We start from the raw sequence: 19,724 nt of genomic DNA on the forward strand, positions 1-19,724 counted from the left end.
ATCACTCTACTCTCCTCCACCATTCCTGTTCCTCTCCCTTTCCAGATCCAAGCCCAGGAAGAGCAGTGGAGGTGGGCTGCAGCACCTGCCACCCTCCACCAGCCACTTCAGTCCACCTCCTGGATGAACCAGTCCTATGAACATCAGGCGGAAGCAAGCAGCAGGCACTCCTTCCAGGCCACAAATTCCTTAGGACAAGATCATCATGATATGATTGGTACCCATTCACCGGCAGACACCAAACTTGCGCAACAGTGAGAACAGCATCTTACTATGAAGAGATAGATAGCAGAAAGTAATTTTCTAGGCAGGAAGTATCTGGGCCAGTCCCCAGAGCAGGAGATTGTCGTAGTGATATGAGGAGGTGATACATGCCTGCAAGAATTCAATTTATTACTGTGTGATAAACTGAACATCAACATCCCACTCCACCTCCAGACACACAGAACCCCACCTGTCCTGTCAAGAGCACATGTACATTTACAGGTAAAACTACCTATAGAAATCATTCATGGATGAACAGCAGGATTGCTGTCCCCTGGGTGGTTAGAAGGCACTTTTAAAGTTATTGATCTGCTTTTCTCTCCAGGCATACTTCAATATGCTTTGGAGGGAGGGGTTTACTGGGACCTTATTTGGAGTCAGAACTCAAGCTTGATTGGAAGCTGAACACTCCATCCATGAGAGCAGGTGGGCTATCATCACTCAGCAGTGAAAAACGGTCATATAATCAGTGGCACTCTGCACATGTTTAGAAACATTTCTTATTGTCACAATTGAGAGCTGAGCATTGGCACTGAAACAGGCTCCAGAGCTCTAGTAATGGCGAGTACAGGTGCAACACAATCCCTCGCAAAAAATCCATATTTCTGTATGAATGACTATGCATGTGTTTGGTTTAAAAGTCAACACAAGGAATGGACCCCTAAAAAAATGTAGATGATAATTCCTAAATACTACAGTATGCACATGGAATATAACATGTGGAAAGCTGCATTTGCTGACCAACAGCTGTGAACTTCATATACAGATTGTGTGTGTGTGTGTGTGTGTGTGTGTGTGTGACAAGTGGTTACCCTCAAAGGGGAGTGTGGGAGTTTGCCAGATCCATGCCACGTGAAAAAGGGGATTTCTAAGTTCCATTCCACTGAGATCAAATTTGGAGTTTAGAATAATGAGTTGTCTTCACAATTACGCCTGCCCAGCCCACTTGATGACTTGGAGAACCATTTTGTTCCTGAACCTAAGGATTTTGCAACCCATAAAGAGCCCCAAGAGATTCCATCACATTGTCAACAGTATCCGGCCCCCAGGCCACTTAGGAGGACAGTACAGATTCTCTCTCCTAGTCAAACAGATTCTCAACCTAGGAAATCTCCCTCCTGCTTGTGGATTCCAGCCTTTTGAAGGTGGAGACTTTATCCTCCCACGTGTCTTCAACCGATTGGGATATGAACCCCAATAATTGCATGACATGGGGGTGGTGAGCAACAGGCATCATAGCCAATCAGGAACGACTGCCAACCTACCTGGAGTCAATGGGCGGGGCACATTGCTAAAACCCAGCTAGTCCAGATATACACCCTGTCCACCCTGAGTGAACAGAAGGGAACACTGCCAAAGGCTGCAGAAAGTCAAGTAGAAGATGGGAGGCCGACTATGGTTCCTATTACTGTTGCTGGTGATTGGGGCTCAAGGGCTGTTCAGGTGAGATGATGGCAGATGCTTGACCTGATGTGGGGAGGCAAGAAGGATGTGTAATAGCCGAGGCTCCTGGGTTCTATAGGGTGGGACTATAGGAAGCCTTACGGATTCATATAGGAAGTCTTATGGATTGCAGGGGTGGGCAGAGATCTTCTTGATCTCTCGGAGGAAAAGGGAGGATATGGGTCCACTTGAAACAAAAAGCACTGTGATGCACAGTCTGAGAACGAGGAATTTGGAAACCAGGATTCCTGGATAGTCAAGGAGGGGTAGAGAGCTGAATTGTTAGAAAGAAAACTGAAACTGGGCTAGTGGACTAATGCACTAATTCAGGGGGTCAAACTGTGGGTTAATCTGTCTAGTTAATCCAGTTAATCTGTCTAGTTAATCTAGTTAATTAACTGTCTAGTTAATCCACCAGATGGGTCACGAGCCAATTTCAGGTGGGTGCCCATTCATTTCAAAGTGTATTTTATTTTTAGTATATTAGACTTGATGCTACCATGGTATGTGACTGCATTGGGAGGTTTAGGGGAGTTCTTCTGTATTTTAAATAAAATTTTAAACTTACTGTAAACTTTGAATTTGCTTGCTTGCTTACTTATAGCCCAATTCTATGCATGCCTCCTCAGAAGTAAGTCACATTATAGTCAATGGGGCTTACTCCCAGGTAAGTGAGGATAGGTTTGGGCCGTCAATTAATTGATTTGGTTTTGTTGTATGAAGGTGTTAACATTTTCCTGCTTGATGATGTCACTTCTGGCCATGACATCACTCCCAGGTTAATAACATCACTTTTGGTGGGTCCCAACAGAGTGTCATTCTAAAAAGTTCTGGTGCTAAAAGGTTTGAGACCCACTGCACTAATAGATGAGTAGGTGAAAGAAGAGAGGCTTGGAACAATGATGGAGAGTGAGAGCCAGGTTTTTCTGTCAAAGAAGGAGTAGCTAGTAAGTTAAGGTAGGAATGGCAAAGACCAGGCTCAGAACTCTAGGGGTCTCTGCAAGCTTTAACAACCCAATCCTAGGCATGTCTACTCAGAAGTAAGTCCAATTGGAGTCAATGGGGCTTACTCCCAGGAAAGTGTGGATAGGATTGGGCTGCCAGTCATTGCTGCAAACAAAGATACATTAAGGATAGCACCATCTCCTCTTCCCAACAGTCCCACAGAGAGCAGTTATGCTTTTATTAGATTTTTGGCAGGCAGAAATTCTACAGATGATGTTTCCCCAACCATTCCCCATGGCTGTTGAATTTGTGCTCGGTTGAAATTACCTGCTGAATTTGGGCCAGGAAAACAGGTCATAATCTTAGCAAGACATCTAGGAATTGAGGTACTCTGGAAGAGAGAACTGCTACTCAGAAATCAGCGAGTGAAAAACTTTGGTTATCATGGAGGGTAAATAATAAGATCGCCTGCTAACTGAGGAAAAGTAAAGAGATTGTAAAAGAAACAGGAACTCATGCTAAAGTTGGCTATGTGCCCTTCATTGCTTGGTTATGAGTAGAGGTGTTCTTAAATGTTTTAATTTTTCCTCCTTTTTTAAAGTTTTTTTTTACAAAACTGAGAAGTGCAGAAAGCAGTGTTATATGTTTTTATTCCAAGGGCCGTTTTTATAAATTATAAATTATTATTATCAACAGTATTTATATACCGTTTTTCAACTAAAAGTTCACAAAGCGGTTTACAGAGAAAAATCAAATAACTAAATGGCTCCCTGTCCCAAAAGGGCTCACAATCTAAAAGATGCAAAGGAATACCAGCAGACGGCCACTAGAACAGACAGTGCTGGGGTGAGGTGGGCCAGTTACTCTCCCCCTGCTAAAAAAAGGAGCACCCACTTGAAAAAGTGCCTCTTACCCAATTAGCAGGGGTAAACCCAATTAGCAGGGGTAATCACTTTAAAATTATACTAGGTAGGTGGTATAGTGTCAGCAGATGCAGTCACCGTCACTACCCACTTCCCCAGTTCAGCCCAACCAACCTATAGTGACCAATATGTAGAAGTGTTAGAAAACAGTATTATTATTTTTTTGCAGTTTTTGGGGTTTTTTTGTTTTGCTTTTTACAAAAATGAAAAGTGTGGCAAGCAGTGATATGTTTTATTTTGTTATCACGGAAAAATCAAACCTCTAGTTAGGAGGCACAGAATGACTGGGGCCAGTCTAATGCCGACCTCACAACATATAAGAATAACACTTGCAGGGGGACAGTCGTGCACTCCTTCCTGAGCTCCTCCGAAGAAGGATGGGATATAATAATAATAATAATAATAATAATAATAATAATAGCAGCTGCTGGAAGTGGGGGGAGTGGAACTGTATTAAACACTGGGAGTACAGAGAGATTTGCCATGTTTTTCTGGCAGACGTCCTGTCATTTTAAATATTGTTTGGCAAAAATGGACAGAAATGCCACAGGGAAATCACCAGTTTCATGAAGGGCTGGTTGAATGTCTGACTGTCACGGGGCTATTTAGAACCATGTGATGTCTTTTGGGGCAGGAAAAGTTGGTGGTAACCAATGTGAGCAGAGGACAGGAAGTGGCTTGGCAGAGAGGTACCTGTGACCAGGGTAGATAAGGGTTATCCAGAAGATCAAACCTGCCCAGCTCTTCCAATGCATTTTCTTGCCACACACCTTCCCTGCTCCCCACCAATGGGTCATTTCCCTCAACCGGTCAGCTCAGTTTTATGCAAAGCAAAAGCCGTGGTAGCTTGGTAGCCCCTCTGATCTGGGTACGGAAGAGACACCATGGCATCTAGGAGTCAAGACTCCCATTTCCACCTCAAGTGACATGGTGATGCTGTCACCATGTGTGGACATGTCCTTGGAGCATCACCTGCACTGTTGAACTGTGTTGCAGATCTATAATTATTACACTTACCCAATCCTCCTGCCTACAGCTGGGTGATGCCCAGGTATCGGTGTGTTAATTAACAAGCAACTTTTTTTGAAAAGAAGATTGGTGAGATATGTTACCATGTGGCCTGGGTGGTAGAACCTGTCAGATAAACAGAACATTAGATAATGATTTGAGCAGAGCTCAGTCCAAGTGTCTGGCAGCTGGAAAATGGGCTGAAAGGGAAACATGGTTGACATGTTCACTTCAACTCCCTAACCACTGACAAAAATTTGCCACTTAGCAGATGACAGATTCTTGCCTATTTGGTAAGAAAGCAGCTCACTTTTTAACCAGCTCCTGTGGTTTACCAGCAACTTGATTGCTAGACATCAGCAGGTCATCATGTTTATCTTTACACCCTGAGAAGTTTCGCTTTCCAGTTTCCGCAGAGCAAGCACTGGAGCAGGCCAAACCAGATTTTTCTGGTCAGTTGGCAACCCTACAAATTGTCCTTGTCCTTCAAAGTCATCCATGGCCTTGCCTCTCTTTTACTTCCTGGTCTTGCCTCCTGACATATCCCTATCCATGGCCTCCATTTCTCCAACTCCACCTCTCAGCTATAATCGTAAGCTCCTTGGGGCAGGGAACTGTCCACTTATAGTCGCCTTGGGAGAAGGGAGGGATACAAATAAATAAATAAATAAATAAATAAATAAATAAATAAAAATTATACTTTCTGTGTTGCCAGTCAGATTGATGGTGCTGTACTTATAATCGTTATCATCATTGATGGGGTGTTCTCATACTGTCTCTCTTGCGCTGCCTCATCATCTCCGCCTATTCTTTTCTCCATGATAGGGTACCCCTGAAGAAGTTTGCATCCGTTCGGAACCGATTTGGCCGGACAGGTGTGCCCATCTCTGAGCTGTTAAGACGAGGAGGAATCAAAGGCGGGAAGCCTCTGATTAAACCCACTGCCACGCAGCAGCGGCTCCACAATTATATGGATGTAAGTGTCTGCTCTGATTCCTTAGAGAAGGGGCTTTAGACAGGACAGATGGTTTAGGACTTGGGGGAAAGGGCTGCCAAGTGGGACTGTGGGCTGGAATTTCCTGGGAAGTCTATTTAGCTAGGATTGTCACTTGGATAAAGAAATTTTGCAGTCTAGTCTGATGCATGTTCACTCAAAAATGAGGGTACTCAACACTGCTTACTCCCAGGTGAGGTTGCAGAGGACTGCAGCCTTAGGACAAAGGTGATCTGATGCTGGACGTCCACAAGTCTTCCTTCTATGAAAAGCAATTACAGGTCCACCCTATTTATACACAGATTTTTTATACACGGATTTGACTCAACGCAAATGGCCACTGCAAATGAGAAGGAATGTGCTGATCCCTGGAGAAGGGGAAAATGCACCCCTTTAAAATCAGTTTTAAAAAGGGGGGTCCTTTAACAATAGCCTCCCTAATGAGAGAGAGATAGGGCAGCTAGCTGACAATCCATCAGTCCTTCTCTCTCCAACGGACCCCTCCCTTCCCTCTGAGCACATGAAAGAAAGGTGATCATTTTGCATTGATGAAGGGAGGGGCTGAGTGAAGTGCCTTTGTAAGCGCTTGGAGGAGGACTGATTGATGGATTGTCTTGTTAATGACTCTTATCTTACATCACAAAGGTCAGCAAGGCTGTTTTTAAATCACCAGAGCAAAGAAACTTTGTTTTTTAAATTGATTTGCTATAGTGCGTTTTTTTGCCATCCACCTGAGTGCTTGGAAGGGAACCCACCTGCATAATGAGGCTCAACCTGTAGTGGCTTCAATTTGGATTAGGGGTTAACCCTCCTCCTTGCTGCTTTTCTCCAACATATATCACCCCCAACCTGCTAATCCATGGGGTAGGGGGGGAGGGTGTGCTCCCTGGGGCATTTGGTGGGCCGCTGTGAGATACAGGAAGCTGGACTAGATGGGCCTATGGCCTGATCCAGTGGGGCTGTTCTTATGTTCTTATGTTCTTAGGGGGGTGGGGGGGAGGTATCATACGAATGCTTCATAACATTAATCCCTGCCCCTGTAAATCCAAGACTTAAAAATGCCATTTTATGATATAGATGTCACAGCCCTAACACTGCAATCCTAAATGGGTTTACTCAGAACTACATCTCATTGAGGCTTACTCCAAAGTAAGCATCCTCGGGGCTGTACTGTATGTGGTTATTGGAGCAGAGAATCCAGCATCTTTCTATTTAGAAATTAAACACTGTGCGTGCCCTCTGGTGACGGAATATCTCTGAGCAGAATATCTCTGTGCTTTGGAAAAGCAACATTGGCTTCAAGCCTCATTTATAAACTATCAGAGATGATCACCAGAAATAGAATTCTGACCCTGATGGGCAGGCAGTGATGGGGCAGTGTTATGTCTGGGTTCCCTTGCTCACCTCTCTCTTTTTCCCTTCCCAGGCACAGTATTATGGGGAGATCTACATTGGAACCCCAAAACAGGCCTTCAGTGTGGTCTTCGATACTGGCTCTTCCAATTTATGGGTGCCTTCCTCCAGATGCTGCTTGATACACCTAGCATGCTGTAAGACCAGATACCTCCTTGGGAGTGGAGTAGTTTTGGGGTTGGCATGAGGGGTTGACAAGTATGGGCACTGACCAAGGTGCCCGTGTCCACCAGAAAGCCCAGCTGGCCAGGTTGACCCCGGAACCTTCAGCACTGGTGGTAGTGCAAGTGGCCAATTCACAATCAGGTGGTGGGTGGGGGTCCCAATGAGGGCTTTGCCCCTGAACCCTCAGCAAGCTGGTGCTGGGCAGTGGTGCAGAGTAGTGCTTCTCAAAGCGCAACCTGACCTCCCTAATAACTGGTGGCTGATGGTGTTAGGAAACTCTCAACTTCTTCAGTTGTGGTTTAAATACTGGTAGACTGCACTGGGCCTTCAGGTTCCAAAATAAGCCAGCTGCAGTGGTGGAAGATTATCTATATTAAAGCACCTCTGAAACAATGGTGCACTTGTGGCACCAATGTAATATATGTTGAAGGGCAGGAGCTCATTGTGACATCCCACAATAACCGTTTCCCCCATTATTATTATTATTATTATTATTATTATTATTATTATTATTATTATTATTATTATTATTATTATTATTAACAGTATTTATATACCGCTTTACAACTAAAAGCTCACAAAGCAGTCACACACATGCATGCACACAGACACAAAACAATTAGTTGTTTTTTTTTTTCATTTGAGCCATTTACATCAAGTTTGAAAATTATTGTCCTTCATTTAATGATCTCGCTGTTTTCATCCCAAATTATTGGAGTGGCTTGCAATAGCTTAAAGGAAATGTATTAAAATGTATAAAAATGGAAACATGAGATATAAACAAACAAACAAACAAACAAACAAACAAACAAATAAGAGGTGCATTACAGTGCTAGCCTGGGCATGTTTATTGAGAAGTAAGTGTCACTGTGCTCAGTAGGATTTACTCTCAGGAAAATTTGCATGTAATTGCACCTTAATGTCACATAAAGCAACATAACAGCCCTTGGGTAGCCCTTGGGAAAGACAATGGCCCTAGGCAAGTTCCTGTTTGCCTCCTGCTAGTTCTGGTGCTTCTTCTCCACTCAGGTTCTCTGAACAAAGTTTGATGGCAGAACCTGGGTGCCTGCTGAAGGAGAAGCTGTGGAGTTTTGCTCTCCCTCCATCTCATCTCTCCCTGGGGCTGAGGGGGGCAGAGGGGTCCTCCCTCTCACCAGTTTTCTTTTAAAATAGAATGTTTATTGAGAAATCAGAAATGAAATACTAGCTCTGGATCAAATCCAGAGGTGCCACCTGACCCCCATTCTCTGCTTCCAACCTAGGGCAGAACAATGTGTGGAGAACTTGATTCCTGTGGCAAGAAGCCTGTGTGGAGCCACTTAGAGGGAGAGGTGCCATCCACTGCCCTCACTCTTTTCTCAAAATGGTTGCTCAGGGAACAAAAAGAAATACAGATGTGCTGACCAGGATTCTAGGGCCTTTAGGGAGTCAGATTTTTATATTCTTCAAAGTCGTAGGAAGCCGCCCAAGGCTGAGTCAGATGCTGTGGGCCTCTAGGTCAGTAACATCAGCGCAGGTTGGGAGCAGCTCTCCGTGGTTTCTCTGTCCTACCTGGAGCAATGGCATAGCTAAGGCATCTGGCACCCAGGCACACTACAATTTTTAACACACCCCATACCTCCATAACACCCCCTATTTTTAACGCCCACTCAAGCAACATCTTAGAGGCCTCCGGAAGGCATTAACTTCTGAGGCCCAGAGTGGGGGGGGGCCCACTGGGTACCTTCTGAGGCCCTGGGTACCGCAACTTGAGGAGGTGTCTTAAAGGCCTCCAATAGGCACTTCCAGTTTTTGGCAAAAAACCGAAGTGCCTTTCACAGGCCTCTAAAGCACCCTCTCAAGGCATGGCATCTGGGGCAATGTATCCTCTTGACCTCCCTTAGCTACACCTGGAGCTACTCTGGAGATGCCAGAGCTTGAATCTCTAACACCACTGAGGCACAACCCTTCCACAGTGGAAACTGCATCTGATCACGCAGTTGTTGAATAGTAGCAGGAAATTGCTCCCCCAATGAGGGGTGGAGAGAGTTTGATAAAGAAATCTTGTTAAAATTTGAAGGCACTAGAGGTTATCCATTGAGGTTTTCATCTGTCCTCAGGGTTACACAGTCACTACCGGTCCTTGTTTTCCTGCACCCACAAGAAAAATGATGAAAAATTTGCCATCCATTACGGAAGTGGCAGCCTCACAGGATTCTTGAGCCAAGACATTGTCCGGGTGAGTATGTGGGAATTCAGTTGGTACTGAATTAGGAGATTAATCAAGCAACTCTTTCCCTGATTTGTTGGTTGACAGGGCTCAGCCTGAAAGCCTCATGTTTTCCCCACGAAAACATTCATGTAAGAAAGAACCAAAATGAAAACAGCAAATAAAAATGACCTGTCCTTTGGATGACGTGGTATCGCTTTGATTTATTTCACGGTATGGCATCTCCTTCAAAATCCTCCAGAAGGCACCTTGACTGAAGTTTTGTTAATATGCAAATATATTTAAATTTAATTGATGGATGAAAGGGTAGATGATTAATCAGCTAAACATCTTTTAAGTGACTGAGAGCTTTAATTAAAATTATACCAACATGAGTAATCATAATTATTATTATGTATGTCATCACCATTCCTGGGGCTTTGCAGAGTTATGCTAGTGAACAAGAGTCCCTGCTCCTTGCGCTGAGATCCTTGCAATCTAAATGTTGGCAGAAGAAGGAGTCTGGAGTGACTCTTCTCCACACTTCCTTGCTCCACCTCCTCTTCCTTTTCCAATTGAGGGAGAAAGAGGAGCAAAGCCTGGCACACCACCAGGTAAGGTGGAAGCAGCATTTGACATGTCACCTTAGGCACTAGGAGGTCTCAGGCAGCCCTGGCTGATGCCTTTATGCCTTGCTTTGCAAGGTTGACTGGCAAACGGAATGCAGGACTTGATGGTCCTTGGATCTGATCTGATCCAGGAGGGCAGTCCTGATGTGAAAGGAGGAGGAAGTGGAGCAGAAATGAGGTCAAGAAAAAGAGGAAGAACATTTCTGAATGTGGCAACATGAACTATGGCTTCATTTCTAGAAGAGGTGAGGTTTAGGAGATGTGCCAAATTAGTGGATGAGGGAGGGGGGGCAGTGGAAGGTTTGATGACAGAGGAGGAGGTGTTAAGGAAATATGAAAGAGAGGGGCATGGTTAACACGCAGAAGAATATGCTTTAACATAGTTATAGGCTTAATTTCTGAAAGAGGTGAGAGATTAGAGGGAAGGTTTCAATTACGAGACTGGAGGACCAGAGCAAGGTTTCTAGATGAGGCTATGATCTTTTAAGGGACGTTTGAACCCTGTCACATCATCCTCTAGAACAGTGATCTTCAACATTTTTCATGTCATGATCCCTGCAATAAATAAATAAATAAATAAATAAATAAAGAAATAAAGAAAGAAAGAAAGAAAGAAAGAAAGAAAGAAAGAAAGAAAGAAAGAAAGAAAGACCAATCCTGCCCCCATCCTGGGACCTGATCTGCCACCCCTGCCCTGGTCACTGCCCACCCTGTTTCCCCCTACATCTTGTGACCTCACAACAACCCTGTGAGGTAGCAGCCTAAGCAGGGCTGGCCTTAGGAGCTGCAGTGCAAGATAGTTAGAAGAGACTGTGCAGGACTATATCAGTCTTGATAAGGCAGTACCATGATTGGATTGGATCCAAGTCCTCTCTTGCACAAGCTTTGAAAGGTTGCCGCAACCCCACAAATGAGGCTTCATGACCCCATTGGAATCCCATCCAGCAGGTGGAAGAACACTGTTCTAGAAATTAAACAAGGTAGTGAAGGAAGAAAGAGAGACAGCTCCATGGAGGTGGGACGCAATGGAGAGTGTCCTGCCTCCATGGTGGAGGGCTGTACTTGGGGATGTCTTGAGGATGGAACCAAAGGCAAGACAATGATACTTTCTCTCTCCTCAGATTGGCGACATAACCATTAAGAACCAGACATTTGCAGAGGCCACAGACTTGCCAGGGTTGGTCTTCGTGGCTGCTAAGTTTGATGGCATCCTGGGCTTGGGCTATCCCAACATTGCAGTGAACAATGTCACCCCACCCTTCGATAACATGATGAAGGAGAAGCTTCTGAAGAAGAATGTATTCTCATTTCACCTCTGCAAGTATGAATCCTTGACTCCATCTCCTCCTTTACCTAATTTCCTAATCTTGCCCCTTTCCAAGTCCAGATCTATGAATTTTAATTTTTACCGGCTCAGCTAATTATGTGGGGTGTTTATTTTTCACTGATGACTACCTGATGTGGGGAAAACACTCCAGCTTTAGCCAAGACCTGCAATCCTATTTACTGATTCCTTTCTGGCTCTGGTGAGAACTTGCTGAAAATTTGCACATCTCACTGCAACTAGGCTGGGCATAAGTGGTACTTTTAAATGCAGGAATCTGGGCAGTCAGTTTTGTAATTGGCTTAACATTCTTCTTCCCGGTGACTCAAAAGCTAGTTTAAAGTTTCACAATGCCTCAGTGTACACAGCACAATTAAGAGATATTTGATTGTCAGGTGGAGTACAACAAGTGTTAACATGTATATATTACATGTCACTATATAGCTATTATCCATACTTCCTATGCGTGGGATGCTATTGGTTAATTTTTGGTGTTTCTTCATCTAGTGGCAGGTAGTTCCATTTCACCTGTCACTCTACTGTTCCTTATATTGCATTTTCCTGAGCTATACAGTAAGTTCTGTGTTAGCTGACAAGATCTGGATAAGATAGTACTGTACGGAAACATACACATTGTTTTATACAGGCCGAGGTTTGATGTATTCAGAAAACAACAGCGAAAAGCATTTCAAGCGGAGAAACAAAAAAGGGAACCAATGCATTCCAATGGCACTTAACAAATATATATATGAGATGATATCATTAAGCAGAAAGTGATGTCATTAAGCAGGTTATGAACAGAAATAAGCACTTTTTTCTCACTTAGGAATTCATTATCATATATATGCTAATGAGTTCCTAAGTAAGAAAAAAAGTGCTTTTTCTGTTCATGACCTGCTTAATATCACTTCCTCCTTAATGACATTACTTTCTGCTTAATGACATCATCTCTGGCCCATGGCAGGCATCACGAATGCTCCTTGGCCTTCTGTCTTAAGCGAGTTTGACACCCCTGCTCTAATCCTTTCTCTCCTAGCACGGACAGTACTGTAGAAGCGTATGGTGGTGAAATTCTCTTTGGGGAGATCAACCACAATGCCTATGAGGGGAAGCTTCACTACATCCCTGTATCACGCCAGGCCTACTGGCAGATCAACATGGACAAGTAAGTGAAGCCTCTGAGAAAAGAAGGTTCTTCTTATTTGTGCCTCATGCTGCAACAAAATGCACCTGCCATCAACACTCAGGGTGTGCATTTGTTTTGCTTCTCTCATAAATGCTAGAACTTGTCATCCAACAAAGCTGCCTGGATGCAGGACAGGCAAAACAAGGACTACTTTGTATAGCACCTACGTTCACCTGCGGAGCCTTCTGCCTTGAGAGGTGGTGATGGACGGCTTTAAAAAGGCGGTTGACACATTCATGATGACACATTGACAGCTAATTAGCCATGGCCAGCAAGTATGCTTCAATGCCAGTTGTGATGGGGCAGCAGTGGCAGGGGATACTCTGATGGTGTCGTAGTGTTCCTTTGGTGGGGGACGTTGCTGCGACACACAGAAATATGAGGATCTCCAATGCATTATTCAATGAACCTGTCCCTTTCTGCAGGGGGATAGTGATTCCTTAGCCAGCCAGTCCTTCCTTATTACCAGTCCAAGGATGTTGGGAAACCAAGGCTGCTGCTGAGTTCACTATTAGGAGACGGGAGCCTAATGAGCAAGACACAGCCTGGAGGGAGGGGTGTCTGGCCCTGGCTTTTCACTCTGATGCACAGTGGTGAAAAAAGGCAGGGGCAGACAAGTACACATTAAATGGTGAATATCAGCACAACACCATGGGAGTTCCCCCCAAAACCTTCCCACGTAATATCTTAGAATCACCACTGATGGGTCAGATTAGCAATCGTGCCTGCAACAAATGGTGGAGTGGTTTGTTTGCAATGACCAAAGTAGCCATTAGGTGGCACTGCTGCTACATTTAAAAGCTATTGCTACCAGATGTGGTGGTGTGTGCGTGTACATTTTTTGTAAGCTGCCTTTGGAGCAAAAAGCTGAATGGCAAGAGATAAGCATGTTAAATCAGAAAGTATTTATTTTTGCACCTTCCCCCCCCCCCGATGTACAGTTTGCTGACTAGATGCAGAATACGTTGAACAATATCTACAGCTGTGCTCTGCTTACTCCCATCCCAGGAGAAAGGAGGTCCACAATTGAACCTAAGCGCAGCTAACTTTCTACTTAAGCCTCCTGCATGACAGAAGACTCAAGTTGGGGAGGAGAAACCTCTGTGCGTCTGGGACCTTAGCAGAATTGGAACTTGGCCCACTTCCCATTCATTTCCCCTTTCCTGTAGTAGGAGATCTGTCAAAGGGAAAGTGAGACAGTGCTGAAGCTCCCGTGAGGGTCACATACTTTGGCTTCATTGGCTTGCCGCAAGCACAATCCAGATTGGGGTGGGACTCAGAGATCATGATCAGTAGCTGGAAAATTGTCAGCAGAAGCTGTGATGAAGTTCCCTTTCAGTGCATGTGGCATGTTGACCTTTCCATTTCAAACAGAGAAGCAATCAATTATGGGAGTGCCCACGTGCATCCTGAAATGGTATAGTCCAGTCTCTGGTGGTTTGTTTGTTAGGGTATTTATATACAGCCCTTCAAACAAATTTCTCAAGGCAATTTGCAGATAAGAACATCACCACCATGAAAACTGCAGTTTCCAAGTAGTCTTCATGGGCAGCCCCATGTACAACGCAGTACTGTAGCCAATTCCAAGTTACCACAGCATATCTCTGTCCAGGTGAGACCGCAATTGGTGTACCAGCCAAAAGTGGTGAAAGGCAGTCTGTGCCATCAAGATCACTTGGATCTCTGGGGACAAAACTGGATCTTAGACTGCCATGCTGCAAAGATGCTCCCTTAGGGGGAAGTGCAACTCCTTTCAGAACGGACTGAGCATCATCAACCTGAACAGATGAACAGTTTACCCACAGGACCTCTGTCTTGTCAGGAGTGAGCTTCAGTTTATTGGTCATCATCCAGCCCATTGCTGACTCCAGATACTGATTCAGCACTTCCACTGCCTCACCTGACTCAGACATAAAAGAGAGATTGAGCTGGGTTTCAGCAACATATTGGTGACATTGCAGCTCTGATCCCTAGATGACCTCTCTCAGTGGTTTCATGTTACAAAGCATGGGGGACAAGATCGATCCTGTAGTATCAATGCCAGGGGATCATTGCCTAGTCCCCCAGCTCAACCTTCTGGAATCAGCCCTCTGTGTAGGAATGAACCACTGAAACATGATGCTCCCCATTCCTTTCTTGGAGAACCTACCCAGAAGAATACTATTTTCAACAGTGTTGAAGGCCACTGAGGGATCCAGAAGAATCAGACTTGCCTGGTTACTCTTTCTCCATCATGGACCTCCATCATGGTCACCAAGGTTGATCTGTTGCAAAACAGACCTGAAGCCAGACTGCATTAGATCCAGATAATCTACCTCATCCAAGAGAGACTGGAGTTGAATGACCACCACCCAGTTGAGCACTTTGCCCAAGAAGGGGATGTTACTGACCAGCTGATATTATCACAGTGAGATGGCTTACTAGAAATTGGTCTGGAAGGAGCTGCCAGTCCTTCAGCTGTGTGCATGGGTTTGGCAGCAGGAAGCCTTGTTGGCTTGGTGCTATGAGCTAGATACTTCCCCTTATCTTCCGCCAGGCCCTTTTACGGCTAATTGCTGTTCTTTCCTAAACCCTCTCTGTAGGATACTTGTGGATAAACCAGTCAACAAGTCAGAAAAATGCTGGCCATGGAATCTGTTTGACAAGGATGATCCATCAAACATATGTAAGGGCGGCTGCCAAGGCATTTTGGACACTGGCACATCTCTGATCACAGGGCCCAGCGATCAAATCCGTGCTCTGCATAATGCCATTGGGGCTGACCATGCCTTTGGAGGGCAGGTAAGAGATTCTTTGAGTGCCTGGATCTTTTGAGTGTGCATCCTAGAAACCACTTGCTTTTCTTCAGATTAAGCCATTTCTGCCCAACATTGCATGTACACAACAGGGATCAAACATGCGCACCTGTGGGCTGGGCGGAAATGGGTTAACCAATCCACACCTTGGTTCTGACCACTCAGCTTTCAGTCTGCCTATGTCACCCTCTAGCATGACAAAGAAACAGAACCAAGGAGGGGGATATTGAGTTGAAGGAGGAGTAGGAATGACGATGATTGTTCTAGTGCAGCGATGTTCAACAACTTTCATTTCACATTACCTCTATGGTCTTTTCTATGGTCTGTGCCTCTTGTGATATCACTTCTGGCTTCTGGGAGACTGTTCCGAATTCTACAACTCTGTTTCTAGGGCAACTGTCTGTAGTAACGATTTGTTTGTCCCTCTTCTGTCCCTCCACTCGTTACCATTCAAATTTGTTACTACAGATAGTTGCCCTAGAAACAGAGCCACAGAACGCAGAAGAGTTTGTCAGCGATTTCCAATGCTGTGCTCCAAACTCCCACCGCATGCAGATGGACCTTTTGCTAAATACCAATGTGCCGTGGCACACTAGTTGAAAATCACTGTTCTAGTGGAAGAAAGATGAGGGGACCTCTGTTTCCTTAACTCCACCCTCATACCACTCTCCTGCTTCATCCCACAGTACTTGCTGGACTGCAGTAAGCTGCCAACTTTACCGAGTGTGACCTTCCATCTTGGTGGGAAACCCTATACCCTGACACCAGAGGAATACACACTCCAGGTGAGAGACACCAACAAAAGACTTATGAGGTCTCAAGTGATGGCCGTAGCATTTGTCCAGACCACTATTCTTTGTCACCTTTTGTCTTGCCTTTTTTATTGCCATTTCATTGAGGCTGGTTTCCATTGAAATCTTCAGTAATGCAAATGTATGACTCGTTTTGACCAGGATGTTCTATTATAATTCTGGAGGAAGCTTTGCCAGGTTGGTTTACTCCTGGAGGGATAAGACTGGAGACTTGTGGTATTGTGGTAATATTGGACCTCTGCTTAGCAAGGGCCACTGGAGAAGAACCTCCAAGGATAATGACTGTAACTCATGTTCAGTGAGATCAGGTGGTTCCTTACACACCTGGCCTACAAGCATGTAATGTAAACCAGCTCTTTGGTCATACAAAATGGCCACCTCTCCCAAACTCAGGTCTCCATGCACGTATCAGGTGGTAGAATGGTCAGTACTATAGCATAAAACAGGCAGAGGATACCACTTTTGAATGTTCCCCTTGCAATAAAACATTCTGCAAATTTTAAAAAAATAAATTAAAAACTAGACCAGCCCTTTCCTTACTGTGTAACTTTTCTATTTCAGGGAGGATTTCTTTGTTTCAATAAAGGGGCACACTCAAAAATGATTTTCCTCTGCCTGTGGCCTGACATGGAACAGCCGGTCCATCCATGAGGCCTCCTAAGGCAGCTGCCCCAGATCTAGGACCTCTTTAAGTTTCTAAAAGCAAAACTTTCCCAAGGCAACCTGTTTTGGTCTGACCTTCCTAAACTGCGATGGTGACAGTAGACCGCCAATTTGCCAGTAAATCCTTCCAGTAGGAAGAGGGAACCTGAGAGCAGGGAGGAAAGGGCTACTGCTGAGTAGTCCTAACCTTCACAACATCACTGCATGCACAAGCCTAACCAGGTCTACTCAGAAGTAAGCCCTATTTTGTTCAGTGGGGCTTACTCTCAGGAATGTGTGGTTAGGATTGCAGCCACTATCATTTTTAGTTAGGCTGACTTTAGGCTTCAACCCATGCACTGAGATGTAGGTTTGGGACAGGTGCAGTCTGAGTGGAGCTTATTTCCCTCAGCGGTTTCAAGGTGGCAATTTATGACGGCTATATGTCCCAACTAGGTTCAGAGGCATCTGAATGCCAGTTACTGGAAAGGGAAGCTGCCGCAATAGAAGACTGTGAGCCTGCAGGTTTTGCTTCCAAGTTTAATATTCTGGCGGAAATGGAATGCTATCATGCAGTGGTCTTTAACCTTTTTTGTGCTATGACCCAAATAAATAAATAAATATGACTCTACAGTATGAGACTGGGGACCCACCAGTCTGGGATCCACCCCCCTGCCAGGCCCCTATCCTCCCACCCCTGCCTCCATCTCTGCCCAGTCTCAGCACTGTTCACTGTAACCAAATATTCTTATCAGAGAGCAGAAGAAGTTGCCATGAAGCCAGGCACGAGTGAAAGCTATTTCAGCACAATTGCTAAGAACCTGAGCAGGACTGGGACACCATCTCCTGGACCCTGCACACCAGAAGCCTCTCCCTTTAGCTGGTGGTGCTCTAGTCCAGTGGTTTTCAACCTTTTTCATTCTCATAAGGTGCCACAACCCCACAACTGATGTTCTGCGACACCACTGGGGTCAAGACCCCAAGGTTGAAGAATACTGTCATAGTGAATGCCCCTTTGGTCTGGCTCTTCTTATGTTCTTGTGTCTTGGGTAAGAGCAAGACCTGTCCTTGTTCCAGTGATGGCATATCAAGGCAAATGTTGGAGATCTTGAGGCATATCAATTACAACCCCCACTCCCACTTTTTTTTTGCAGGTGAGCCAGTCAGGTGTGACGGCGTGCATCAGCGGGTTCATGAGTCTCGACATCCCCAAACCCAATGGTCCACTCTGGATCCTGGGTGATGTTTTCCTGCGGAAATATTATGCAGTCTTTGACCGTGATAACAACCAAGTTGGCTTGGCCCCTTCCAGAAAAGCACTCTGCAATGCCCAGGTGCAGACAACAACTGCAGGTCCGTCATCAGCAACTTCCACCACTGCCCACTTGTTCAGATAAGAACTTCAAACCTAGGAGATAGTTCAGTTGCAGTGCTAGCTATCTAATGTTCTAGTTCTGAAATCCGAAGCATAGCAAGACTGGGTTAGGGGTGTGTGTTTGGGGGGGGGGATGTTGTTTGCATAGCAACGTTGGTGGAATTCCACAGCATGGGATCTATGTTCATCCTGAGAATTCCATCACCATTTTTAAAGCAAGTTTCTAGTCCTCATGGTAGTAGAGGAAAATTTTAAAACAGAGTTGCCAGGTTGCAATCTGGCAATTCTCCTTTAAGCTTTCAATGCACTGCTGAATTGTGAAATGAGGCTGCTGTTGTTCCTCTCATCTGATTTTCCTCTGGTTCTATTTGTCATCCTCCTTCCCACCTGCTGTGTGGCACACTTATAGCCAAATCATATACTTGTTTCCTCAGAAGTAAGGCCTACTAATACGACGCAAGAAAATGCAGTTTGTATTGCACTTTTAAGAGTCTTAAGTCCTACTTAAGAGTCCTACTACTGTACTTGCAAAAACAAGTGCTGGAAGGGCTTTGACAAAAAGATCAGGGAGAAAACGGACGAGAAGGAGAGAGGCTTCATCTCCCTAAAGGGAGCATCTCCACGTGTTAGGTGGCCAGCCCTAGGGTCAAAGATGATGGCAGTGCTTTTGTGAAACGAGAGTCTTCAAGCAGCCAGCGAGGGCAGAGGTCTTCACATTGCTTGATCTATTGTTGATGACTCACAGCCAGAATGTTTGAGGTGATGTGACATTGTGGGTCCACAGCCCAGTGACAGAGCAGATGCTTTGATGAACGGAATGTAGATGTATGTGAATGGAACCCAGGTCCACTCCCTGGCATCTCTAGCTAAAAATTACCTTGCATCACAAGGCTGGGAAAGAACTCCTTCTCAGCCCGAGGCCTTGGAGAGCTGCTACCAGTCAGAGTAGGCAGAACTGGACTAGATGAACAAATGGACTCGGTATAAGGTATCTTTGTTTAGCTGTATACTGCCATTCCTTGCCATGGATATTCAGTTGCTGCCCTCCCTGCTTCTAGCTCCTTTCTGATTTTTTTTTTTCACCATCATAGCCAGAAATTATATGGTGAGGGAGCCTAAAAATACAATCAATGAAGGACAATCAGAACTCAATATAGATCGTTTGGAAAGTTTGAAGTTATTTAAAGGTGTTAAATATTAAAACTTTTAACTGTATCAAATTTAAAAAGAAGGGCTGCGTATTTTTCAGTTTGGATCTTTGTGTCTTCGCACTCACTGACCCAAGAATATTCACAGGCCAGAGTACATTTGCTTCCTATTGAATCGTAGAATGTGAGAGTGGTATCTTAGAGGTCATCTAGCCCAACCCCTTGTTTGGTGCAGGCAGCTACTCCAGCATCCCAAACAAGTGCCTGTCTATTGAGCAATTGAGTAGAATGTTATTTCTGCACTCTCGCTTACAGCTTCACTAGTAAAATAGAGGCTTCTACCCTTGCGTAGAGTCATAGAAGGCACACAGTCTGGTTTTCAACAGTTGAATCTTATTCCACTGCCTGCACTAAAACCCTGTGACACTTCCGTTATTTAATAGAGTCTGCAGCCATAATGTAATGAAACT

At 44.8% G+C, this 19,724-nt stretch overlaps 1 protein-coding gene across 1 annotated transcript; it reads left to right on the plus strand.

The window, feature by feature from the left end:
* The first annotated feature begins 1,645 nt into the window (after positions 1-1,645).
* Positions 1,646-18,128, plus strand: LOC136653441 (cathepsin D-like). The gene is made up of 9 exons (XM_066630337.1): positions 1,646-1,707; positions 5,409-5,559; positions 7,004-7,127; positions 9,255-9,373; positions 11,094-11,293; positions 12,333-12,461; positions 15,065-15,263; positions 15,964-16,062; positions 17,886-18,128. Exons 1-9 carry the CDS (start codon positions 1,646-1,648, stop codon positions 18,126-18,128), a joined length of 1,326 nt encoding a protein of 441 aa, XP_066486434.1.
* Positions 18,129-19,724: the final 1,596 nt, after the last annotated feature.

The sequence above is a fragment of the Tiliqua scincoides genome, chromosome 5, assembly GCF_035046505.1.
Source record: "Tiliqua scincoides isolate rTilSci1 chromosome 5, rTilSci1.hap2, whole genome shotgun sequence".
NCBI classification, from domain to species: Eukaryota; Metazoa; Chordata; class Lepidosauria; order Squamata; family Scincidae; genus Tiliqua; species Tiliqua scincoides.

Excerpts from the sequence above, each read along its gene's own strand:
- LOC136653441 (XM_066630337.1), top strand. The coding sequence starts at position 1,646 with ATGGGAGGCCGACTATGGTTCCTATTACTGTTGCTGGTGATTGGGGCT. Across the intron at positions 7,128-9,254 it reads CTTGATACACCTAGCATGCT|GGTTACACAGTCACTACCGG; the intron begins GTAAGACCAGAT and ends ATCTGTCCTCAG. Across the intron at positions 9,374-11,093 it reads TGAGCCAAGACATTGTCCGG|ATTGGCGACATAACCATTAA; the intron begins GTGAGTATGTGG and ends CTCTCTCCTCAG.